At 40.9% G+C, this 27,107-nt stretch overlaps 1 protein-coding gene across 4 annotated transcripts in view; it reads right to left on the reverse strand.

Moving 5' to 3' along the window:
• Window positions 1-27,107, reverse strand: part of SEMA5B (semaphorin 5B) — a gene marked incomplete at its 3' end in the record, with an annotated part of 260,024 nt that overhangs the window by 55,400 nt on the left and 177,517 nt on the right. For all 4 annotated transcript variants that reach the window (XM_079310512.1, XM_079310509.1, XM_079310510.1 and 1 more), the window contains exons 7-11: window positions 20,474-20,536; window positions 11,297-11,395; window positions 10,358-10,571; window positions 7,514-7,799; window positions 3,178-3,313 (exon numbers count right to left, since the gene is read on the reverse strand). In XM_079310512.1, coding sequence (XP_079166638.1) covers window positions 3,178-3,313; window positions 7,514-7,799; window positions 10,358-10,571; window positions 11,297-11,395; window positions 20,474-20,536 — 798 coding nt within the window. The remainder of the gene's footprint in view (window positions 1-3,177; window positions 3,314-7,513; window positions 7,800-10,357; window positions 10,572-11,296; window positions 11,396-20,473; window positions 20,537-27,107) is intronic.

Genomic DNA, 27,107 nt, shown 5'->3' on the forward strand with positions numbered 1-27,107 from the left:
AGCAGCGGAGAAAAAGTTTTTGTGGTGATAAATCCTTGAAACATTTCTGACAATCTTCGGACTCTACCTGCCATCTCAGTCTGTACAATGAACAAAACCTGGAGTTTAAATAACCTGAAAATGGACTAGTTTTGCATCAAAGAACCAAACTTGCCACACTCCTTTTCTCTGATGTTTTCCCCTGTGGACAGGCCCCCCAGCTGCCTCTGAAGCAGGGCAGGTTAACAATGAACACCACACCCCACACTCTTCTCTCCTGACAACAAAAGGCAGATAAAGCCATGACTACTCATCCTCCAGCACTGAGGGAGGCACTGAAACGGGACTCAATTCCTTGTCCAGTGAGAACAGGGGAGAAAAAGAGCTCATCTGATGTCTTTTAAACACTGCAAGTCCTACCAGATGGATAATGCATTTTGAGGCCTGAGTTTCCATCTTAAATTAATCACTAGAACTCAGTATTTTCAAAAGTCAGTGCTAGTTTTTTGGTCCATGCCATTAGCCGGGGTTGGATCTCACTCTTCCCCACAGTATCATGTATGGAGGGCAGAAAATGTACTACTCCAAAAGATGGCAGGGTGACTGGTTATTTATCTTTTCAAGACCATGGGAGACAGTGGTACAATTAATTCTGCCAAGTCCCATATTCAGTCTATGAACAACTTCACTACTCACTAAATGAAACTCACACCTGAGCAATTTCACTAGAAATAAAATCCCACACATTTCTTTTTCTTCATTTTGGGTCCAGGTGTTTTGGCTTTCCTTGAAGAAAAGTCAGAATAGTGAGAAATAGGATGTTGATTTACAGCAGTTGAGCTGCAGTGTACAAATTTCCCATGTGCACACTCTTGACATGCATCACAGCAACTCTTGGTGGTACTGCTGTTTTTCTGTGTGCACCATGCAGCCCTTCTCCTACTATGTACTAAAATGGGTTGTCAGGGATTTAACACACATTCACACAGTAAATATGGATTCCAGTGGCTGGGGTACTAAGCCTTACACAAGAGGTTGTGTGAACTAGAACACAGTTATGTTAATTCTCACATAACCTATGATCATGGTCACTTTTTAATCAAAACATCTTCCTGAACACCCGGACAAAGGAAACATCAGTGGGTTTTTAATGTGCCCTCAGGTGGGTTTGAATGCTTTTTTTCTATTGCAATGGCTTTTTTTTTTTTTTTTTTAGTTCATGACTCATCCCACATTCTAAAGATTACATCCTTAGATCTCTCTCTTTTGTTGTATCCTCTACTCCTGGTTCACACCACTGTCTTCCTTTGGACACTTTTCTTCCCATTCACTTTCCCTTCTAGAGCATCACCTAAAAGGAGTCCCAGTGGCAGGAATGTCATTGTTGGTTTTGTTTTCTGTTCTCAGCATGTCACGGATAATTCTTTTGGTCTATTGGCAACTCATGTGCTGACACAGCATCCCTCTGGTTTGCTTTAATGTTGTTTTGCTCTAATTTCCTGATTATCTGTACTGTCCTGGTCCTCTGCATCCTTCAGTATTTCTCCCTCCTCTCTGAAAGAAAAAAAACTTCTGGCACGCTTCCCTCATCTTTCTTTGTGAACACTGAGGCAAAAAAATTAATTTAATGTTTTTGCAATATCTGCCTCTTCTGTCACTAAATTACCCTTGTCGTCTCCTTAAGGTTCCTCACTGACCTCTTGTTCCTTCTGTACTTGAAAAACATCTTAATCTCTTCTTGCAATCTTCCTTTTGTCTACCACATACCTCTTTCCTTATTTTCCTCTCAACCTTTTCTTTCATCTTGATGTTGCAATCTTTACACTCCACATTTTATCTGATACTTTTCACTACTTGGAAATGCCTTCCAAAGTCCTTTACTATTCCTTTCCAAAGTCCTGGGTTAACCTAGCAAGGGACAGAAAGCTCTTGATTCTCAGTTTGCCTTAATATTCCCTTTAAATTAAAAAAAAAAAAAAAAAAAGAAAAACATCCAAGAACAACAAAAACCTGTCATGACTGGACATTCAGTGAGGCTTTGTGTCTTGGTTTTGAGTGCATCAAGCTGAGAGGGTGATCAAGAGGCCAAGCCTGTTCCCCCTTGCATGGGCAGGAGTCCTCAGTCAGGTGCCAAGAGGGAATTCAGGAAGAGAAATCAGGTTCCTCAGCAGGAAGATGAGGCTGTCCCTGCCTGCAGCAGAGACCTGTCTCCCATCTGCTCTTGCTGTGATTTCAGGCGACTGTAGAGTTCTTTTTGGAAGCTCCTTCACCAGTTTGAAGGCAGATGGCACTTGCAGGCAGCCTCAGCACATTTGCCATAAGAAAGGAGAGCCAGATTCAGAAAATCAGGCTGAAGGAATTTGCCATGGGGAAGCAAGGACAGGAAGACAAGTCCATGCTCCCCAGGATTGCCCTGCTGAGAAGGGGCTGAGCAGTAAAATGAGCTGATGCTTTGGAAGGTTTGACGGGGCTGTCACACACATACTCTGCCCCACACTGACTGGATCTGGTGATAAAGCAACTGAAGCTGTTTTATAATTTTCAAAATTGCTGTAACTGATAATCCTGGAAAGTTGCTAATTTATAAACTCCAAGGTTTTTAAAAAGGAGAAGGAACCCCTGTGGCAATCCTCATGTGTCTCCTTACACCAGTTACTGTGGCAACATGTCCATGGCTTCTGGCTGAGCTACCACATGTTAGAAAGTCATCCATCTTCCACTGGTAGCCTTAGAGGCCCTATCAAGTGATGGAAAATTCATCACTTCCTTACAGACTCACAGTGGTTAATTACCTTTCTTGTTTAAAAATATAGATTGTCTTCATTCTAGTTTGACTTTGTCCAGCTTCAGCTTTCAGTCCTTCCCAGTTCTAGCAGGGATATGTCTTATGTCCTCTTGTGAGAATCACATCCTCACATAACATGTTACAGAGTACACATCAGTGATAAGTGCAACAGAGATTTAAACAATCCCTTATAATTAAAAACCCAGAACTTTCTTATTATTCCTTAAACCATTCAATTATTGCCATGAATTCTGTGGCAAGGAGTTTCACAGGCTAAAACACTCATAAATGTGGAGAAGTACAATTTATCTGTAGTGTGGGTCTACCTGGAAAAATGAGCCCTACACAAATGAACCCACTGAAGTAACAGAATATCAAAGGGACTGCAGTAAACTGAAAGGCAAGAGCAGTACCTGGAAATTAGGGATGGGGTTTAACGTTGGCAGCCAGGCTGATCTTGGGTTTTCTTGGTAGCGGAAGGGGCCATTAAATGCCTGAGTAATGGCACTCAGATTGAAGGCACACACTGCTGAGGCAGCTATGCTGTTTCTGGAAAAGGGGAGGGGAAAAAAAAATCAATTTAATCATTAGAACATTGACATTTTCATCATAACAGACATCAAACTCCACTCAAATAAAATACATGTAAATTGCTAGGTAGATGTACAGTGATACCAATCTCACAGGGAGTAAAAATAAATATATAAATAAAGTGTAAAATGCAGATGGCTTGCGTGACAATTTTGAGAATTAATTTTAAGTTTGATTTTAAAATGTCAGAGATTTAAGGGCCACAGAAGCAGTTCTGACAAGAAAGATGAATACAGTTTAATTTGCATGGATTATTTGTGTCTGGTTTTGTTTTTATTTTTTTAATGACCCATCTACTTTTATTGATTACAAACCAACAAATTTTTGATCTCTTGTTGTTTCTCAAGGTGAAATTATGTTTCTACAGGTTTTTGAAATCTTCAGCTATAAAATATATCACCTAATATATATTTATATACATGCAGTGGAAGGGAAAAGGTGACAGTGACAAACCAGCTGGTTCTGACAGCAGCTCAGCAGGCAGGAAGATCATGGTAATTCATGAAAACCTCTGTTTTCAATGACCACAGTTCACTTCTGTGTGCTCCCAGGTGGGAACAGATCTGTCTGGGGCAGGCTGTTCACCAAGCACACCCAGCCAGGAGAGGCACAGCACAGTGAGGGAAATGCTGCTGTGGGAAGGACTCTTTGTGTGTTTTAAGGGTGCTGGGCTGCCCAGTCACACTGCACACAGATCAGTTGGTTTTGCTGTTCCATTTTGGTCCTGGAGAACCCATTTCTGCAGGGTCTTGAGCCAGCTCCTCTCCTCCTGTCTCAGGAGTGTTGGAGGGCACTAACTACATGGTGACCTCAACAAAACTGACCCAAGGGACATTTGATAAGTGATGACCTGAAATTCAAACCTGCTCCCAGTTCTTCCCTTCCCTCACTCCTTTTTCTTTTTTTTTTTTTTTTAAAGAAAAACTGCAAAGTTTAGAGAAAAAGATATCAAAATAAAACTAAAAATAGGGCCAGCATGAGAGACTGATTTGTCATGGTGCCTTTTAAATAACCCAAGCCCTGCTGTATGTATCTTTCTGCTAATTAAGGCAATTTGAATTCCCTGAAAAGAACTTTTTTTTTTTTTTTTTTTTAACTAAACCAATAATTACACTCTCTTGCACACACAAAAAAAGCCTTTCTAGGCTGGAAAGCAGAAGAACAGATTCTTTCACAGCATATTTCTTCCTAGCAATATAACATCAGGAAGAACTTCCTGCTTTGCTTTCCTATTCTCTGCTCCCCCCTGCCCCTTGCATCCCCAGAATGATGGAGTAGCTCACTTTGAACATGTCAAAGCAACGCCAGGCAAACCTTTCTCCACTTTTGTCTGAACACTGCTGATGCAGTGCATGCTCACAGACAGCAGCTCTTAAGACAAACCTAATGATGGATGACAAGTGAATGCCTTGAGGCACACACAGGAAAAAAAAGACAATGAGGGAGAAAATGAAAAAGGAAAAGAAAGAATAAAATTCCACTAGGCTAATGAAAATACTCAAGAAAAAAAAAAAAAAAGAACATTTTTAGGGTCCTACTAAGGGCTTCATAGTTTAGCCTTTTCTCTTTGCTGGAAAGGAGAAAGGAAAGAGGTTTTCCATTAAATCTGTGGACCATTTTCTTTTCCATCTGTGGCCTGGCATATTTCCCATCCCTCCTTATGAAAAGTTTGACCCCAGTCTCAAGCCAGTGACATCAACTGGTACAGCTGGCCCCTGTGTTTTGGCGTGAAGTGCAATTTCCTTTATTCCCACCTCCTACCTCCTGTGACTAACTAGCTGGTTTAAAGAATGGGTTAAGTTCAAAGAGGTTTTAACATTGTCTCTATTACCTCCCAGAAAATTTTAATAAAAACATCCTAAATATTTCATCAGCAGCTTCCCCCAAAAGCTCTCTTTCCCACTGATTCAGCTGGTATAACATAACATGAAGCAATAAATCTATACATGGGTATTACCACCACCACTAATTCCCCTTTGTTATAAGATGACCCTAAATTCATTAGGCGTGAACCTTTTAAAGTAAAAAGTACATGTAAACAACAGCAACAAAAAAAAAATCATAGTTTTGTGTTGCATTGGCATTTTATCACAAAGAAACTCAGAATGGTGCATAAATTAACCCTCTTTGGTATGCAGATCTCATACAGCATGATATAAGTCCCAGTGAAAGTTAAAAGAATAATTACCATTATTTCTCTAGTTGGATGACAAATTGGAACATTTTCTCTTTGAACTTTTAAAAGAACACCATGTTGTAGACCCAAAATGCTATTTGATCTAACTTCAGCTGTTATCAATTACTAATTTCTTCAATTACACAAATGTTGCATATTATATTATCTTCAGAAGATACAAGGGAGATTTTACATCCCTGCTCAAGTGTACCCAGAGGAGACAGGCAACACTTATCACACATCATGTTAAACTTGGGAGAAGAGAACAGTCCCAGCCAGACCTAGTCTGTATCCCACTTGATTGTCCAAAAACATCACCAATTTGATAAATAAATACAGTTATTAATGGTTTTCTCATTTCCAACTTCCATTCTTGGCTGGATGAATGGACAAATGGATAGATAAAACATCACTGTGGGTACAGAAGTCCTCTCCAACTGCAAAAACAAAAAAGGGTCAGCTCAAGTGCTCAAAGCAGTAGCCAGATTTCCTTTTAATGTTCAGGAAGTTTGGCTAATATCCTCTAAATGTTTTTAAAGAATGACTCATGTGGCTTTCAATCTGAGGAAAGATCTTCCCCTAGTCCACAGTCAAGGTACAGTGCTCAATCATGTTTAATTTTTCTAGTTGCTTCTCTGCTGGCTCACTTTTGTGTGACACTGGCAATGGTGTTAGAGAAACAAAACATGGAAGAGGGATGAGGGTGGCCAAAACTTACCTATTTCTTGGAATTTACAGAGGGGGAAGAACATTCAGGCCCTGTTGACTCACAGTGAGGCTCCCAACATCGCTTTAGCTCAAGAAGTTGGGGCTGATGCTTTGTGATTTTGAGGGCTGAAGTTCAAGCCCTGTCACAGCAGCAGGTGACACATTAAAACAGGAGGGTTTGTACTGCAGTGGGGCTTCCCTGCTTTGGTTTTCTGTGGACTCCCTGGGAACAGGCCCCTATTCATACTGGACAGTACAGCAGTGCACACAAAAGCCCCAAAGAAACTGGCTGCCCTGCATGAGGAAGGCACTTAGAGCATTTGCCATATGGAGTAACTACTCAGATTTTCATTCTCTAGTTTACACGTCAGGCTAACACCCCCCTGGAGAACATGTATTATTGAAACTCAATACCATGCAGACTGGTTATAGCTTGAAACTTATCATCCTAGCCTTAGGCATCAGAGAAAAAGTTATTTGAGTTTTCCTGACTTAAAAATATACATTATGAGTTTTTTAATATATTTTTTAATTAACTCCTCTTCTCCTTTCTGCTTTCACAGCTATACTAAATCATTCCAATTACAAGTTTTTTCAATATCAAGCCAAGAAGAGGTGATTATGAAGTATCAGCAATCATACCTTCCCCTCAGAGTTCCAATGCTGCTTTTGATTTGTGGACCCCAAACAGTCTGGCAGAGGTAAAGTCCCCCCAGCCTTGGAAATGCTAAATGCCTCATGACCTTGCTATTACAGTGTTGTTCAAAAATAGATGTTGTTTTCAATCTAGGCTGTTGTGATCCTATATGCCTCATTCTTCTCCTTCCAGCCCCTTTTTCCCAACTGTATGCACCTGTCCATCTCATGGGCCACCTCCAGTGTTCACACAATTGTGTCAGATTGTCCAGGCAATTAGCCTGGCTGGAAATTAATGCATTTCTGTTGGGTCATTTTTAGACCATCTCTCTAAACTACACAAGTTGCACTGTCCCTACAAAAGTCTGAAGTCTGTCAATGCCCAGGTTGGTATCAAATTAAGTTACCCTAAAACTGCACAGTCACCTTTTATGGACTCCAGGAATCTGTGAACTATGGATTAAAAACACTGTCCTAGAGGCTCTGTTGTCATGATGGATAACACAGACCTATCTATTCTTTCACATTTACCAAACAATCTTTCAAAAATGATTGCTCAGACTGTCTCAGAAATCAATACATTGTCAGTCTCAGACTGCTGGGGATAAAGGAAGGGCAGGAGAGACAGTGCAACTTACACATTAGTAGTGAAGACACCGTAGATCAGATCTTGCTCAGGAAGGTAGAAGGTGCTTTGCAATTCATTGTAATAGAAAGGGATTTCTCCAGCACGGGAGCAGTTCAGTCTGGCCTTCATGAAAGTTGTCCATGTGTCCTCCAGCAAAAATCTCCCTCCAATATCATTTTTGCAGACTCTTGCCACACGAGAATACACTGTTTTCCCACAGTCATGTTCCACTGCATTCTCACGGAAGAAGAAGTAGGTGAACAAGCCGATGTCGTAGGCAGCAATAAAGTTAGGCTCTGAAAAACAAACATTTGTAGAGGTTTATATAGGTTAGAAATCAATCCATGCTCACTGACTTGCTCGATGCATTGCACTGCCAGCTCCATTTATGCAGCCTGTCAAAGCTGGGACCACAGGGAGTTTGGAGTCAGCAGAGGACATAAAACAGTAGATGGGAATAATGATATATGAGGATATAGGTCTAGTACCTATTTCAGATTTTGGAAAGGTCTCATTGTTTCTCCATTTTATTGGCAAAGCTGCTACTGATTTCAGTGAAAGCAGAGTTCAACACTTTGCATATGCATGACTATTCTCTGTACCTATACTCATATTACAAGATAAAGCCTTCCCATTGGGCTGCTTCACCTATTCACTTTTGAAGTGGACCTTATGATGTGTTAAATATGCTGCATGCATCCGCCCAATTCCCCAGGCAGCTGCACTGAAAACATTAAAGCTACTCTCCCAGCACTGTCACATCTGGCTTTTATCATGAAACCTTTCCAATTTCTAGGCACAAAAGATTATCTTATGCCCATAAAATAAAACAATGCCAGAGACTGACAGTAGTGAAATGTATTCTCCTTAATGCTTTTTCTACCAAAATTTTCAGTGTTATTTTCACAAGAATTGAAAAGAACCTTGAGTTTAGTAGGTTTAGTAATAAATATTTTAATTGAAGATATAACAAAGCTTTAAAGCATATAGTCTTTCATCCTGAAAGTTTCTTTGGTAAAAGGAAAAGTTTGGCCAATGAATAATATTTCACCAATCAACCAACCAAACAAAACCACCTTCCCCAAACTTGTTGGTTTTATAGGGTGTTTTTACAATGTTCATTTCTCAGTAGTCCTCAAAGGAAGATGAAAAAAGGGAAGTACAGAATTCCTTTAAAGCTGCAGCCCAGGAGTGAAAGGAGAACAGAGAAAGGCAGGCATTGCTGCTGCAAGGCAAATTTGGGAGGCAGATGATGGTACAGAGGGAAGGGCATTGAAAATCATCTCCTGTCAAACTCTCTCCTTCAAACTTACCATGAGCCTTAAAGGAGCATTGTGATCCCCAGTCTGACCTTCTGTCTAACACAAACCAGAGCATTTCACCCTGTAATTCCACCATCAGATCCTGTAACTAACAGGACAATTAGATCACATCTTTTGAAGGAGATCTGATCTTAGTGGACATTATCACCTGGCTTTACATCAATCACTTCCCTCAGTGACTTGTTCCAATGCCAAAGACTGACCCAGCTGCAACCTGGACTTCTTTTCCCATTTGACATTATCTGGTTTCAGCTTCCAGGTTCTTCTCATGACTTGTCTGCTAGATTAAAGAACTTTATCCTTTCCAAAATCTTCTCCTGATGTAAGTACTTCCACATCATGAACAACACACCTTTTATCTCCTTTACAGAAAGATAAATAAATTGAGCTCCTTAAGTCTCTCACTGTGACGCAGGCTTTCCAAATTTCAAATCACTGAATGGCTCTTCTCTGAATCACCTTCAGGTTTTCTGTTTCTCATTGTAAAGTGACGAGAACAGGAAAAAATTGCTCTGATGTCATGAATGCTGCACAAGGTTATAAATCCAAGAGTCACATTAGTTTTTCCAGTCACATACAAGAACTTCAGTTATTGTCTTTCTTAAACTCCCCTGTGTGTTCCAATGTGGCTTCCTTCTGAATCTTGCATTTATGCACAGACAAGAGGAACATTTCCAATGAGTGTATATGGGCTATGATTCTTCTTGGTCCTAATTTGCAGTCTTTCCTCATGACATCCTTTTCCTTTCACTCCAGGTCTTCATACTGACTTCAGTATGCCTGCAGAAGCCTAGTTCAGTCTTATAAAGCTCCAAAGAGTGCACACGCCCACTGCTCTTATCTTTAATTGAAAGGTCCTGAAATCTAATAGAAAAATTTCAAATATCTGGTCAATTTACCTGGGTAAAAGGAGATAGGGAGAATATTGGGATCTCCATCAGTACAGTCTGCTTAGACTAAAAGTGTTTTGTCCCAGTTGGAAGGTGTGGACTCAGTGCAGGGATTACTGGTTGAAATTCTGTAGCTTGCTTGATGCAGGGTATTATCACACTGGGGCAAGAGCTGCTTTTAATAACTATAAATCCATATCAGCATGGACTCACATGGAACATAATGTGCTGTGAAATTTTTGGAGTGATCATGTACTGAAACCATGCATCTTCAGCTGAGTCAGTGTAAGTAAAGAGCCTATCACTCTGCAGAACTGGGTCAACAATATGATGTTTTAGGTTGATTTTGGTCTTCAAATCTTTGAGTGGTTTTCTTGTTAAAATAATGTATTTGGTCATCTCACAAGACAGAGACCCATATAGACGTTAGGTAGCCTGTAAGACCCACTTTCTATATTCTAAATCAACTTTTCTGAAATAATTCCAGGCTCTTTTAAAATGTTTTCTAAGCCGATTATTGCTTCAGAAGCCCTTCCCCATCATAACTCTGGATCTCAATACAAAAAGAGAGAGCAAGATTTATAAGCCTGTCAAGCTGACTTTAATGCATCTCGTGCTCAGATGTGACCCACATGACTTTACCATTGAGCCATTTGGAGTTGTATTGTGCTGTCCTCAGTGGGGGAACGTTTCCAAGGCTGCGGTAAATGGCAGGATCCCGTCCAGAAAAATCAATCACAGTCGCAGCGTAGAGTTCTCCTCGTGATGTGATCACAGCTGTCGAGTTGTGCCGAGGGTCGTATGGGCACCGAGCCACTCCATTAATTCTGTCAATGATTTTGCTGAGATTTCCTACCTGTATTTAAAAGGAGAGGGAAGAAAATTTAAAGAGCATCTGTCTTTCTTAATGGTATAAAGGATTTGGTTTGCCCATGAGTGCCTATGAGCAAATCCTTGATTTTTAAAAATCAGGTAGCTATGAGAATGTAATCTTAGTGATGACTGAAAATGGATCTTTACAGCCAACATTTTCCAATGTAAGAAGTTGTGTCTGAGCCTCACTGATCCTATTGCTTTGTACAAAAGGTGATTCCCCAGCCAATAAAGCCCAAGACCTTGGTGTAATCAGGTGCTCCTGGTGCAAGCACAGGTTTTTAATCTTCTGTAGACACTTCCTGAATGCATACTGGCCTTAAAAAACATACAAATAAACATTTCTCTGGACCTGCTCCTGCCTCCCTTGAATCCAAGGGGAGTTTTGCCATTTATTTTAAAGAAACTTTAAAATGTTCAGCTCAGGAGGTACCCACAGCTAAGCTTGTCTATATTCCCCATTTTCAGTGCCATACCCAAGGTTTACATGAGCAGTATTTTGTCCAGACCAAACTTACCCATAGCATGAACTTTGCTTCCCAACTGCAGACACATTAATTGCCCCAAAGCAGCCCAAAGAAGAAAACCAACACAATTTCAGTGAGCTACATTTATAACATATTTTGTGCAGCAATGATAGCCTGCCAAATGACTTCCCCAGAGCATGCATCCAACCCTCTCCATCACTGCAAAAGAGGCAAAACAGACCTGTCGACTGGAACACACGGGTGAAAAGGCATTGGTACCACAGGTAAAAACCTTCTTGCCATAAACAATCAGCACTCGGACATAGTTCTGGCACTCTTCCTACAGGGAGACAAGACAGAGACAAAGGATTTTTGAAAATGTTAGGACAGTAAAAAAATACCTGTATTGCAACAGGAATGCCCCTTCCTTAGCTCTAACTTGGGCTGTTTGCTGCCTCAAGCAGTGCACAGCTGTAGGGAGCCAGAAGTCTACGTGAGCAAGCCAAATTTGCTGGTTTTTTCTTTAACTGTAGCCCTGCACAGATGTGGAATATGATGTTATCCATCAGGTCAATTTTGTCACAGCTACAAGGGGATCTTTCTGTGCTCTACTTAGATTGGAGGAGAAATTCGCCCTCTTTCCATGATGATACTTCTGACCTATTTTCCCAGTAATGCTGCAGCTTTCAAAACATTAGCCAGACACCAACTCCAGTGAAGGACAGCAGGTCTGTCTGCACTATAATTCAAACCACTGCCAGCAGGAAAACAGCAGGAACTTTTCTTTAATAGACCAGGCTGGTCAGAGAATCTCGTGCTTCCACAAGCTCTTACTTCCTGCCTCCCAGAGGATTGTGTGCTCAGGATTTTCCATGGTAGAAGGAGTTTCTCTTTCGAGCCAGGTCAGTAGAAACAGCAAGTTCCCAGTCCCAGTTGCTTGACCACTTGCTGGTACCAATAGGCAACTCCCTCCACATGAGGTGTGGGGGTCCTGCTGTCCCACGCTGTGCTGGGGTGGCAGCACAAGGCTGCAGTTGCTGTTTTGTTCAGAAAATCACCTTCATGTTATTAGAGAGAGAGATGGTTTGTCTTTCTCCCCACAGCCTCATATCCAGAGACCTGTGGAGTGCAGATCAGGCTAACTGAGCATCTCTTGGAGGAGGCCACATAAGGCAGGAACTTGCTCACAATACACACTGGAAAAGGAAGGTGAGAGACTAGTGTGCAATTCCCAGAGGCAATGCAAGAGGCTGCAGAGCCACCTGCCCCAAGGATCACCCAAAGAGCCCCAGTGAGCCACGTGCACCAGCCTGCCTGCCCTGGACCACCTCAGAGGAGAGGACATGAGCAATGACTGGCACCCACTGGACTCCAAGGGAAGAAAGTCTATTATATTATAACATAAACAGAAAAAGGAAACTTGTTAAAAAAATAGCAACCTCAGCTGGGTTAACCAGGCTGCTTTGCTTTCTTCCCTCTAATAGATCATCATTTGCCACTAAGTTGAGCCTACAGCTGCAGACACCACTTCTCCCTCCTGTAAGCAGCAATCATTCAGCAAGCTCCTATCTCACAGCACTCCATGCTGTTGATCATTTCCCTGAAGACTTCATTTGCAAGATTCAGCAGTGTAAAAACACCCCCTATCATCTGGAAAGGAAGGGGCTTGCTCAGCTGGATTACACACAATCTTATTTCATTTGCTGTACAGAAAGGATTCAACCCTGCCAGTGTTAGCCATAGATGGCAGTTGCATGGACATGGTATGTGATCCTCACTTTTGAATGGCACAGACTGCACTCCAGAGCCAGCCCAGGAGCACTTGCCCAGCCTGGAAAGAGGCTACTGAGACACACAGAGCACATGCTGCCAGTCTTGAAGGGCAGCAGGAATCAGATACCCAATGCCTGGCACCCAAAAATGAGAGCTTAGATTCATAGCTGGGTCAACTCTTTTTATTTCAGAAGCAGATCAGTCACAGTGACTATGCATCAGTCTATCAAACAGGACCTTGAGCAGCACTGTCCCACCTGCTGTGTGCTGAGAATAGTGGTCTCATTGCTTCCTTTTAAAAGACAAAGGGCTTGCCAGCCTCTCTGCTCTCCCCTGTCATTGCTGCATGGTGCTGGGAGCCCTGTCAGTTCCTTCCTGCCCTAGAGATGTCTGCATTTCATGACTGGGTTAGGTAATTCCTCTTTCTGTAGAGTACAGTTATTCAATCCCACATAATTTTAGGACCACTATATATTTGACTGCAAAGTACTAAAATTTCTTGAACGAATGCTGTTAAAAAAAAGTATTAGGTCGTCTCCCAAGAGAGTGTTGTTTTCAGAATATGATTGATTTGCCATCTAACCTACAGAATGCAGTTCAAATTTCACACAATAAGAGAGTACCCACCTGATCTCCCTCCACTGCCACCATTCTCTGCTTTGTGCAAGGTGTGGACACAGCTTATGACCTAAAACAGCTAAAACCAGTTATGTTGCTGGACCCTTTCCTGCCTAGTTACAGAATTACATTCCTTACCAAAGTCCTATCTAGTAAAAATCTGAAATCCTAATTTGGAGAATTTCTTTTATTTGGACAGAGCTGCACTACATATTATCAAATTTCAATTTCTATAAAAATCTTCCCAGCTGATAAGATAGCACACAAAAAGAATTTCTGTGAAAGGTCATGTGCTGCAGTCTACTGGCAGTGATGAATCTGTTGCACACTTTTACTCCATTTTTACTGCTTAAAAAATAATGCTGCTAGGTGTGGGCCATGTGCACATGTAGTTGTTCCTATGAGTTAACTGAGCAGGTATTTTCCCTAGACTTGCCTTACTGATGATGGTAGCACCACTCCATGCTCCTGGAGGAAGAACAATGATATGCACATTTCACTGGTCTCAAAGCAATTTAGACACTTTAAGTAAAGCTCTGAAACAGACACACATTGTCTGCACTGCTATCTCAGCTGGGGGAATAGAAACAATGCTAAACTTGCTGTGGTGACACACTGGGCTAGAGGACACACACAAAGGTCCAACCACCAGACCACATTTCCAACCTGCCTGGCCCAAAGCAGAATACAGTGCTCACCCTGTGTTTCTTATTGCTGTACCCATGGCCATTCACATCAGACTGTGAAGCTTCCAGCAAAAGCAAAGAAACAAAACCACTTAAATGCTCCAGTTTGCAGAATTTTTCTCAAGACAGGGAGATTTAATTAGATCCTCTTAGTACCCCATTCTCAAAATAAATAGCAAGAAACAGCCTCCTCTCTATGTTCTTTAAACCAGCCTAGATTTGCTCTGAAAAGTCATTCAATACAGTGCTCTCTGCACAAGTCATAGCTGAGGCAACTGGTCAGAAAAACGATATCACAAATCCCTACAGAAAATAGGAGCTATTTAATGCAGTTTCTTCCATGTGTCTGGAAAACTCTAGGCACACAGGAAGCAAAAATCAGATGGGCTGTAACATAAGCAGAAAATTTGGCAAGTTTGAACCCACCTCTGTCCAGACAAGTCAATATTTGGATCCTGCTCTCACATTATGGAGCAGACAGTTAAATCTGTGCATGATCAGTCTGCAAATCTCATCACCAGAAGATATTACCGGGATCAAGAGATTAGGGTTTTAAATAAAGGGGGAAGACTGCACATTTATGTGGTTAACAACAATAACTCAGTTATATTAGTTAGGATTATTATTAAATATATGGCAGAGCTGATAAAAACCTGTGGCTCACCACCAAAGAATTAAGCATATTTCTGATTTTCCTATGAATTGTATGTTACACTCTTTGAGATTCTTGGTCCTTTCCCCAAACTACCTGGTACTCATCCCTTTATTGAGACAGGGCCATAAAGTTAGAAGGTATCACTTTTCTCCTAATGACCCTTGTTTTCCTAGAAAAGGACCCGACTCCTAATGCTCAACACTACAGGCCACAGGATCTCAGAGTCAGAACAAGCTGAACTGAAGCCCCTTCCTCAGTTTAAGCCTATTCTCATTTATTTAATTTTTTGTAGCATTCAGAATTACTGTTCATGCATTGTCTGTGAATGCTGTATGTCCACGACTGTGGACAGGACCAGGTCTCATTCTAGCTCACAGAGACATCAGGTTGCTTTGAGAGCACAGTTCAAACCTGAGGAGCAAGAGTGGTGCCCTGTCACTGCCTTCATTCGTGTGGACAGATCAGCAAAGGGAGGGGCTGACCTCCTGCAGCTTCCATTTGAGGTGAAATTCAGAAAGTTTCAGGCTGCTGCACATAAGACAACTGTAGATACTTCTTAGTTGTTTATTCATCTCTTAACACCAGAGTTCTAAAATGTTATAAACCCTTAATCTCATTGTACAGATCCATTTTTCTTTGAAAGCATAGCTATATATAGGCACTACTTTAATGGCTTTCTAGTTTAAATAAACTACTCAAGCCCTGTTGTCAGAGATCTCCTTTTTAATTACTGGTTTACACTATTTCATCACATACTGATATATTTTACAGTTATACACTATATGAGAAAAATAGTTGTTGCAGACAATCTGCTATGCTCAGTAGAGAAACACAGACTCCTGGAGCACAACCTGGAGTTCAGAGAATCAGACAGCAGAACTCCAAGTTATCCCTTCTGTGACATTTTTGAATGCAGCAAACATTTATTTATCAGTTGCAGTTTCTCCCAATTTATTAAAAATTAATCAAGACTCAATTTGGTTCTTGAGCACTGCTGTTGATACACTCTCACATATCTGTATTTACTTCTTTGGACAAGCAATTCTGTTGCTCAGTTTAAGCCAAGGCCCCAAACAAACTACCCTTCTCCTCTGAGTGGAACAGATAGCAAAGAGAATTGCTAATGATTTTTCCAGCCAAATGTTCTTTAATAGACTTCTAATCAAATTTATTTGGGGGCTGATTCTGCATTGATAGACTAGAAGAAGCAATTGGAATGTAGGTTCAGGTATCTAGGAACAGTTACAAAAGGGATAAAAATAGTTGATGGCCTCCCAGTTATTTCTGTTTCCCTTGGGATTTCTATGGTGCCTCATCTACCTGGATTCCTATTATTCTTAAGTGGTGTGGAGTTTCCCTGTTCCACCAGATAAGCAAATAAGCATCCTCTGTGTGACACATAGCCACTGGAAGGCCTGAAATAGCTCATTTCTCCTTTAGCTCAGCAATTTCTATGCACCAGTCCCACTCCACTGGGCTGAGGCCTTGGGCTAGGATTTCCCTGTAACCTTGTGCATCCACAGGAACAGGACACCATACCAAAATTAAAAAAAAAAAAAAGAAGCTATACTGACAATGCAGTGGGACAACCCAGCTGGATGCCTATCAGATATTACTCTCACTTCTTTCTTGCTCCAAAATGTTATTAGTGCATCATCTTCCTCCTGCTACACAAAGCTCTTAGGGCAGATTGTAAGAGCAGCCATTTTTCACTCTCATTTTCACAAATGGTTTCTTTACACAGTTTAAAATGATGGTGTGCTGCTTTTGGACCATTAACAAATAATGTGGTGCTTAGACAGAAAAAAAACCAAAGTTGTAATGTTTAAAAAGCCACAATTTTCCATGTTAGGCAAAATTCCTTAGATGTGGTGTATAGTGACTGTTATGCAGAGACAAACCAATTACAAACTAGGAACTGAGCAACTCCTAATGAAATTAAATATACCTCTTCCCCTTCTGCTCTATCCATCATTCATTTTAACTACAACCTCTGGATGATTTCATTTGGAAGATACAAACAAAGGCAACATAACACTGACTTTGTTCTCTGCACTGTCTCAGTAATGTGGATGTTTTCCAGGGGACAGTTTAAAGATATTGATCATGCTACACTTTGTAAATGCTGCAAAAATAAGAATGATTACTTGTGGAAGCCAGTGTGGCTCTCCAGAGACATGGCAAGCAAAGCATGTACATTTCTTTGGAGAAATCATAAGTTTTTAGTTGATAAAAATAACATCAATGAAAGAGACTTTTCTGAGGTGTTTGTTTTAATTCTGCATGATATATTGCAGAGAGTTAATCTTAAAATCAGGTTCAAGAACTTGTACATTATGTGATTAAAATCTGATAAATTACCGTAAAGAAAAAAATCCTCAAAGTGAAATCACTCGTAAACTTGATGTTTTAGTGGAGCCCCAGCTGGGGTGGTACGAGCCCAGTATCAATATTTTTCTTAACAACATTTCATCTAAAGATGGCAAAAGTTGCAACTCTCATTGGGGCCAATGCTTTACTATATATATATATACTTATAGTGATATGTGCCAGGATGGTTGGTGAGCTGGACCTGACAAAAAAAAAGTATATTTTTAAAAGATATTATGCATTAAAGAAAGAGGAACAAAAGAGCTTCATGTATAAGCATGGAGATTACATCCCAAGAATAGTAACTGTGAAAAGGATTTAGTGGTCACAGTGGCCAGGCAATTCTGCTTGATCTCTTGTGGCAGAGGAGCTTACAAAACTGCCATGTATATGAACAGAGGAGGATGGAAGGCTGTTTTAATCACACTCAGGCATTAGAGAGATTGACAAGGGAATACAGGTGAAAAATTGGAGTGTGCAGAAAACAGACAAAATGTATTCAAGGGCAGTAGAAAAATGACTTAGAGAAAGAGGCTTGGAGAACTCATCTTTTTACTTTATCAAAAATCCAAAGTACTGCATTGAAAGGAGCATATAAGTGCCTCTGTAAAATATAAACATTGGTAACTAGAGGGCTCTTTAATCTAACAGAGAAGGGCAAAATGAAACCCACCCACTCCAAACTGAAGCCAGATCCAAATCAAAAATAAAGTACATGTCACCAGGGAAGGTGATCCACCATTAGAACAATCCAGCAAAGCACAGGGAGCACATTTACTTCAAGCCTTCTGTGCAAAACTTCCCATCTTTTTCAAGAAGGTACAGCAGACAAACACGGGTAATGAGCTCAATTTAGGAATAAGCAAGTGAAATTCATGGCCAGAGGTGTTAGAAAAAATGGTACCTTTTAGCCTTGTATCTGAGACCCAGATTTTTCATCTGCCTCTTCTCTAGATAATAGGCACTCAAATGGGAAGTAAGTATTATATCATAATAATTACAATTCTGTGATATGCATTTTGTGGCTTTTATTTTTGTGCTTCTTATTTTTCTTAGGGTACAGCTCTGTGCATTTTAGGAAAAGAGTTTCTAAGCAGCAGGAAGAATCTTACTTAGATACTCAACAGGCACAATAAAAAAAAAGCATTTTAATGCATGAGCCAGTTTTGAAAGCGTCACCTAAGATACATACATTATTAAATGGGCAAGTAAAATGCACCAGTCATATAACTTAGGCAAACTGCACTGTGAATTAATGTAAGATCCAAAGGTTCTCCTTATTTCTAGCCCCTATCACCACAATATCTAGGTGCCTGACAATCCATGACATATTTGTCATCAAATCATCTGAGCTGGGTAGAAAGCTGCCATTAGTCAAGTTTTGGCAAAGCAGAGCTGATGCAGACAGAGCTCTGCACATTGTACCACCATTGCACAGCTCACAGTAGTGCTGCCCTCATCTGCTGCATCTGCAAGGGCAGAGAGCCTGGGTCAGATCTGGGCTTAGCTGGAGCAGAGCACTTTATCAGCTGCCAACACTGACCTTGGTGTTTTTGAGCTGGTGCTGAGTCATTCTCAGCAGTGTAAGTAACAATGAATGTACAGGGGGACTCAGCTGTGAACACACGGGTTAGAATAGATACAGACCTGGGAGATCAGTGTTAGCTTAGCTACTGCAGAATCCTTCTGCCATTGTAGCTTCCTGTCTTCTTGTAGAGTCTTAGTCAACAGCTTTGTTTGCCATTAATTGTATGTCAAAAAGTGCCTAACAATCTGCTTAACTGCTGTTCCTCCAAACTCCACTCATGGTTACCACACCTACTAAACTATTTCAAACTCCATGTCATACTCAGCATAAACCCAGCTGTACTCATGAAAATTTTTTGCAAACCCTTTGCAGTGTGAAAAGGCAGCAGTGAAGATATTCATACCATTGCTTACTTTTGGCATAACTAACAAAGACAGATTGAAATTACCCTAGAATTTGTTCAGTCACATGTATGGCTTTATCCAGGGGTTCATAAAATATTTCTGGGTTATAAATACAAATTCTTCATGAACAACAGGATACAACTTAAATCTCACAGACTTTACAATGGAAGAAAAGAGGAAAACCTTTCTTTGCACATCTGAAGTGCAAATACCAGAAATTCAAAAATTCCTCATGTCTTGGATTTTGGAGTATTTAAATTTTGTCCTACTTGTTCTCATTGCTGGCCATGTTTGGTGTTTGCCCATCCCAACCCATTTTGCCTCCGTGCTGATTTCCTGCATTATGTAGTTTCTACTTGAAACTCTTAACAGGTGTTCTAGGATACCCACACACCTGTTCTCTACAGCTACATAAAGCAAATTGTTGCCTATCTGGCTAATTTTTTTTTTTTTGGTGTATGTACAAGTTGATACAGTAAACACTTTATTATATAAAAATAATATTGTCAATGAAAGATCAGATAATACTGTGTTTAAAGCAAACTGGAATGTGGCATATTCCAGTATTTTGGGCCAGCCACACAATCACTCTGCTCGATTGTCTGTGTCTAAGCAAAGACTGTGCTTATTCTGTCTTATCTTTTGTCCAGCTCCTCTGGTTTGGACTGAGAATTCTTTGCAATGTTGTATTAAAGATAATGGACACCCTCTCAGTTGAGGACTAAAGATTTTTGAAAAGCACAAATATCACATTTGAAAAATCAAAAATTTCCTGCTTTTAGATAGGTGCCTTCATTTTAGCTTCTCAGAAGAAGGGTGGAAAGGCTCCATGGCTGGATCAGTAATGCCTGCAAACTCTGAACTTGGGTGACCAGCCTGTGCAAGTTCAAGCAATTCCTACTTCAAAGTGCAGTTTAACAGAGTACACCTGCCTCCCAAGCAGCTCTGTGATATTCAACCTGAACAGATTGCAGTGTGTGAGCAGATTCAATTCTCACCTTCCAGGGAATTGTACAACTATGCACTCCAACTGCAAGCAAACACTGAATCCCATTGCTGAGGACATGGGCTAAGCCACCTGCCTAGCCTCACACCCCTCTGCAGGATGCTACCCCTGGCTTGCCACCACTCCACTCCCTGATGTGTCACAAATTGTGTCCTCTCCAGCAGTGAAATCACCTTTCAATTTCATGCAGAGCAAGTGTAATAACTTGGACAGGGGGCCTTTGAAGTGGCTTGCTTGGTGATGCTTATACCCATGTGGCAGTACAGCTAAACTGCTGCAAATTTGCAAGCTCGAACTGGTGTCAGACATTCTCTGTGTGGATTTCATATGTTGCAAATACATTTACCCATAACATCATTGTAACAAAGCAAAACTTACCTCTGTTTTCCCCTTACTTTGACAGGACCTCCTGGTGTCCTCATCTGAACCCCATGCTGTTGCCTGAAAAACCAAAATGCCAAGTCACACAAGAATGCCACCAACCACCATGTCTGGAGACTCCCAAAACAAAAGCAAGCATCTCCAGCCAATTTACACAGCCCAATTTAAAAGCAGCATTGTGACAGTAAACATGTATCTAACTCCCACTGTGCTCACAGTGCACACAAATGATAAATAGATGAGAAGTTCAGAGACGGTGGCAACTGGAATGTTCACAGAGGACAGACTTTAATTTACATGTAAATATAACTTCTGATCATCATTCAGCTGGAAGGTCCATGACATAAGCCCCACACACCAAGTCATCACCTTCTTTCTAAAGAGGATAATGCTATATAAACCCCCAGCTTTCCCTGCCAAGAAGAAAAATTCCTTTCAGCAAAGTCCAGCAGTTCTGCACAAATCTGTTGGTCATCTTAAATTTACCCCCAAGATTATCACCTTCTAAGTAACCCTGCACTGAATTAAGCTGGATCAGAACTGGGAGCTGACAGATGAAACCCAGATAGATGGGAGCAGGGGAAAAAGGCTGATGGTGATTTGTGATGTCAGACAAGTGGGGTCAGGTCCTGAGGTAGAGTAAAACACATTAGGGCTGAGAGTACTATTGACTGGAGGCTGAGAGCATGTGGGGTCCCCAGCATCTCTAAATGCTTCAGAATGAAGAGGCCCCTTCCTTCACAAGAAAAGTCAAGGCCAGAAAAGCTGCATTAGAGAGAACTTTTAGATTTAAAATATTTAGCAACATATCCAACTATTCAGTGCCCTTCCCAGTATTCCTCTCTTCAGCACTTTTTAAAAATAGTCCTAACAAATTCAAGCAGGTATTGTTAGCTGGAGGTGAAAATACATATAAATATCCATACTATACATAACACATCATTCTGAGTACCAGAAAAACAGCTCTGTTTCACAGAGAAAGGCCAGGCTCACAAAGCTCAGATAAAGATCCAAAACTCCCTTAACAGAGCCAGGTTTTCTTTATTTTTATTTTCCTCAGTCCATTACCAACAAAGGAAATAGCTTCAAAGTTTGGTGTGGATCTGAACTCTTCTTGAACTTCTCACTACAGCCAATATGCTTTTTAAAACCCAGGCTGCCGTAGAAATTCTCCTCTTGACTCATGATAAATCCTTTTTTTTTTCAGGAGAAAGTTGGGAAACCACTAAAAAGAGAGGATGAATTTTCCTACTCCCAGCTTAGGTCCATGAAGACACTCATTCAGAATTGCAAGAAATGCAACCAGCCAGGAAATGCATTTATATACAACATTTGGGGAAGGGATATTTCTATTGCATTCAGAACGGGTGAAAAAAAAGCACTTCTCCATTAGCTGAGCATTCAATTCAATTTGGCTTGAAATAACAACTTCATGAGCACAGGCAAAGATCTGGTGAGAGAAAAGCACAGGTCTTTCCCTGGAAGCCACTTGGGAAATACCTCCCGTGTACTGCAGGCCAATCCAGGGTGCAAGCCAAAAGCCAGGTGCAAGCCTCAGAAGTGTTTTTGTGGGAGATAGGATAAGTCCTTGCTGAAAAGGACCATTCAGTCATATCCTGAGAGGGAATGTCACTGCATGACAGAGCTTACATTGTAAGCCATCACAGGAAAGCAAGGAATTTTGCCTGCTGACTACCAGGAGCCATTGACATCAGCAAAGCAACTGCACAGGATTGTGATCTGCAATCCCAGCTCTAGCCCATCCTCATTAAAACGGTGTCTTCCTATCTTCAGTCAAATTTTGACAATTTTAATTTAGTAAGTAAAAAAAAAAAAGAGAGATATTCAGAAAAGACATCACTTATTTTGGGGCCCTTCTTCCCATTTTAAAACCAGAGACAGAGAACTTTCCATTATATAGCACAGTTCACCTTAACAGTGCTTGACAGGAGAAAATGAAAACAAAAATTTTTGGTTCTTCAGCAATCAATGCTGCTTCCCTGCAAATACTCTGGGTCATCTGGGATTGCAGCAGTGCAATACAGAAGAATTCAGCTTCCCAGGGGTCACCCAGCTCTTCCTGCCAGACACCTGCACCACAGAACTTCCAGGCATGTTGCAAACATAGCTCCATCAGAGCACTGCTCTCCTCCAGCTATGTTCTAATGTGCCTAAGTGTTTTCTTTTATTAGGCACACAGCCCTTCAGCCCTCTGCAGCACTACCTTGATGAGTAGTGATAAAGAAGATCTTGGTGATGGCCCAAATTACAGCAACATGTTGTTTGTGACTACACCATTAGTCAGGGTGCACTTCATTAGAGCTAAGAGAATAATTAAGCAATATGGCAATCCAGAGCATGTTTTACAAGTCCCACACATGCCTTTGGCAGGACAGGGAGGAGATAGCTTGAGGGCTGAGTAACTCCAATGACCTCTGGTGACTCAAAGAAAATATTTGTGACCCTGCAAAGCAGAACATCTTGACAATAATAAAAGTATAATTGCAAAGCAAAGCAGCTAATGTGCACTTAAATATTTGTACTGCAAGGTCCACTGACCTACAGACTAGAGCAGACCTTGTGCAGGACTCCCAGAGCCATGGGCTAGGCTCAGAGCTCTGGGCTTTCACATGAGCTCTCCAGCATTGTTTGGTTTCTTTACTTGACTGATCAGCTGTCTGTTCAGGTCAAAATGTCCCACCCTTGTCACCTCTGTTGCCTTGGGCTACTCTGTGCAAACTCCCTGTGGGATGCTGGTGTTCTGTGTCCCCTCTTTGGTGTATCCAACCCAAGCCCCTCCTCCAAAGATGTTCTTTCTCTGCCTTAGATCCATTCTGCCCCAGGATCAAACTACTGGACATTTGACTGAGCGTTTTTCAGAAAGATCTCTCTCTCTGGGGTGCATCTTTGTGCACCCATATATTTGTCAGTGAGGCACAGACCTACTTAACACACTTGCATAACACCACAGCACTGTAAGACATGCTTTGTACTTTGGCTTCCTTACCTGATCATAGTGCTTCTCAAAATCCAGGTTCTTGAACAATGGCTTAGGTACATCCCCTCCCTTTCCTTATCTCCCTCAATAAATCGATTTTTTTTTTTTTTTTTTTTTTTTTTTTTACTGCTTTAACTGCCTCTGCACACTTGGATGAGGTACAAACTGTATCCACCAGATGTTTTTGGTCACTCTGTTGGGATATCATCCTGAATTTATGATTAATTTTCTCAATTGTCTGAAACATTTCAGTTTCCCAGCCCCAGAAAACACATCTGGGATGATTTTTATACCTTCTGCTACATGTGTCAGTCAAAAGCAGTACACATCTCTGAACTCATATGCAATAAAACAATTTTCATGGCATGGGTTGTGCAAGATAGCCTGGATGACAACGTGACAAATCTGGGAGCAGGGCTATATCCAAATACAGGACAATATGTACTAGCCATGAGCTTAAGCAATCAAGCAAACAGCTTTTTATTCTGTCAGGGTGTCAGCAATTCCTCCCATTACATCCCTATAGAGACAACTTCAGCTTCTCACGCTATCTCCTTACAAACTCTAAAGTATTTTTTCCTTCATGCATTTCCAGAAATGCAGTTTCTAACAGTGTTTCCAGCCACTTTGAGGACCTCCTCTATAACCACATGGCCCATTTGCAGGATGGGGGTACCCAGAGTCATGTGCCATGTGAAGGGAACAGCTCAGGGCTGCAGTTGTTGTGCAAGATGAGCCATGCAAACCATGGGCAGGAATGCCCAGACACTGTGCAGAGACACCACAGGACAAACAACTTTGTCCCTGAACTGAAAATGCTAAAAAATGTGCCTTCCTTTAGCCTATTTGCAAGGACAGCTGGTCCTTCACATCTCTGTTTCTTGACTTCTATGCAGGCAGATTTTCTCAATTATTAAAAAAAAATTAAAAATTACATGTTTGTGTATTAATTCTGCATTTTAAGAAGTCCAATGGAGACAATAACAGAGAAGTGTTTGTGTGTACAATCACATGTAGCCAGTGTGACACTGCCCAACCAGGAATTAACAGGAGGGGCCACAATAGTTAAGCCTGTTCAGTGCATATCTGGATATTCAGAGGTCACACCCACACACAGAAAGAAAGAGTTAATGTCTCTCCCAGTAAATTATAAGCATCACAGTTTGCTACCAGTTCTGACTGCAGATGAACAGTGCTCTAGAGTTCTAGCTCATCATGTGCTGTCACATCAGTTATTCAGCATGCACTGCTGAGAGAAGCTTTCTAGATACATTTATTTAATTACCTGCACATCCCAGCATTGGCTTCCAAAGCACCTGCCTGTCACTAACAAGTCCTGTTATCAATAGTTATGTGCATCCTTAACTGTTAATGTGCAAATTTCTTAGACTTCTATGGACCAGCTTTTACACTCAGGTCAGCAATTTATACTTCAAAACCACAATATGAATTTATATATTAAGCATACACTAATCCCTGCACTGTATTGCACAATAGAGGTTGCAGGTTTTCATGCAAAACCAAAACATTGCTTTAAAACTGGGAAAGTTAAGACTGGAGGAGAATGTTACATGCATATTTATCAATTAAATCCATTGTTAATTAGACCTATCTAACGTGTTTTATTACAAACCAGTCCAACTGCTACTAACCTCACTTCCATGAAGCAAGTGCCCCATGCAAACCACATGCAAACCTGCAGATAGACCCACAACCACATTGTTCTCTCTTATTAGGGGAAAAATGTGTAATAGCAGAATGCACATTGTATATGCTTGAAAAGAAACAAAAATCCCTCAAGTACACGCTTACTAGAAAAAAAATAACAAACTCAACAAACAAAACCACCACAAACCAAACAAGCAAATCAGGTACTGATTCTGTGAGATGCCAGCTTTTTCTAGAAGGTACTGTGCTCCTCAGGTTTCTGCTACTGTCAGCAGGTGCAGAAGCAAAAGCAGCACCTTGTGTCCCAGGCTCAGGTGTGCAGGAATTGCTGACACAGGAGTTTCCATTTCCATCATCCCTCTGCAGTGCCCACAGGAGACTCCTCAGCCTGCCCATGGAATTGGAGGTGATTTTGGTTCCCTGTTTCTGCTGCGAGGGCACCCCGAGCAGAGCCTGCCAGTCACATCTCCCTTTGCTCAGTTATGCATGAGGAAGGAGGGCAGGAGGTGCTGTGCTGTGACAGCTATTGTGCACTAGAGACCTGAGCTGGCAGAGTTATTCCTTTCCCAGTGTATTTATTTACATCTTCCTTTCCTGTAACTGTACAAGGTGCTAGTATGTTCAGAAAAATGTACCTCTGGAAAAAAAAAAAATCTAAAACTTGCTTCCTAGATTCCATATACAGGCCAAAAATCTCTTCATCTCTTTATTACATTCATAAATTTTTTTTTGGATCAGCTCATTTCGCAGCAAGGTATGGAAGCTTTTCTTCAAGTCTGCAGAGAGAAGAACATGGAAGGAATATGTTTCTGCCCTGCATTTAGTATCTGCCAACTCAGTGCAAATAAAGCACATATTTAAACACCCTACTGGATTAAATTTAGCTTAATCACATTCTTAGGGGCTTTGCTAAATTGGGGTGCAGAGTCATCACTGCAATGACTGCTCAGAAGCTGGTTCATTCCCTTACAAGATGCCAGCCTCAATCTTCCCATCCACACTGATGAACAGATTTCAGGCCTCTAAAATATCACCCAGAGATTCTTGGTGATAATGACAAATCCATTACACAAGTGTTTCATTATGTTTCCCTATACTTTGTAGTGTCCACATAACATAGAAGCATGTAGATCTACCCTGCTCTGGGCAAATGCTGCAGCATTTAAAAGACATTGATAAGTGCTGGGTCTTACAGCATTTAGAAGAAAAAAATCTTTCAAAGAAGTTCTACAGGCTGGATGCAGAAAATCCATGAAGAGGTTCTTCCATCTATGATGTTTACAGTGAAAACATTTCTACAACACTTTAGCAATTTGTTCCCTATTTAATCCTCCACAACTTTTCCATAAATATTTGCTGTTAGAGTCTAAAAGTGAAAAGTTAAATTCTTTTTCTGAAGCATTGTTTTTTGTCTCTTGAGGACAAGGAATATTTACACTGTTCCATAAATAATAACTTTTTGAAATCTAACTTCCTTATAATAATGAATGGTAGCTTAATACCCTAGAGGCCATTTCTGAAGTTCCAACACTGGTAATTTATTAAAACTGCGATAAGCATGTCTGATAAAAAGATAACTAATGCTGGAAGAACAGAATGCCAAACTTCAATAATTAGTTCTGCTTCACACTGCAGTATCCAAATTGCAGATCACTGCTGCGTGCAGTGACAGGTATGAGGAATGATCATGGAATTCAGTCAATGCATTGTGGGGAGAGGAGGGGGTTTGGATGAAGGGAATTGCATTGTGTGTTATCAAATTATTAATTGATTTCCCTTAAGTTATCTCAGATCCTTCAAGATGTGGTAAAATTCAAGCTATTTGCTCCCTTTAAACCTGTAGTGCCAAACAACAGACTGGCCCAGACATATGGCTCTGCTGGAGTGGCTGGACAGTAACTCAGCTGGGAAGCACCTCAGATGTAACACTTGGAAGGTGAAGGTTGGCAAACAAGCAAGTGAAAA

This window comes from Erithacus rubecula, assembly GCF_903797595.1.
Source record: "Erithacus rubecula genome assembly, chromosome: 8".
Taxonomy (NCBI): Eukaryota; Metazoa; Chordata; class Aves; order Passeriformes; family Muscicapidae; genus Erithacus; species Erithacus rubecula.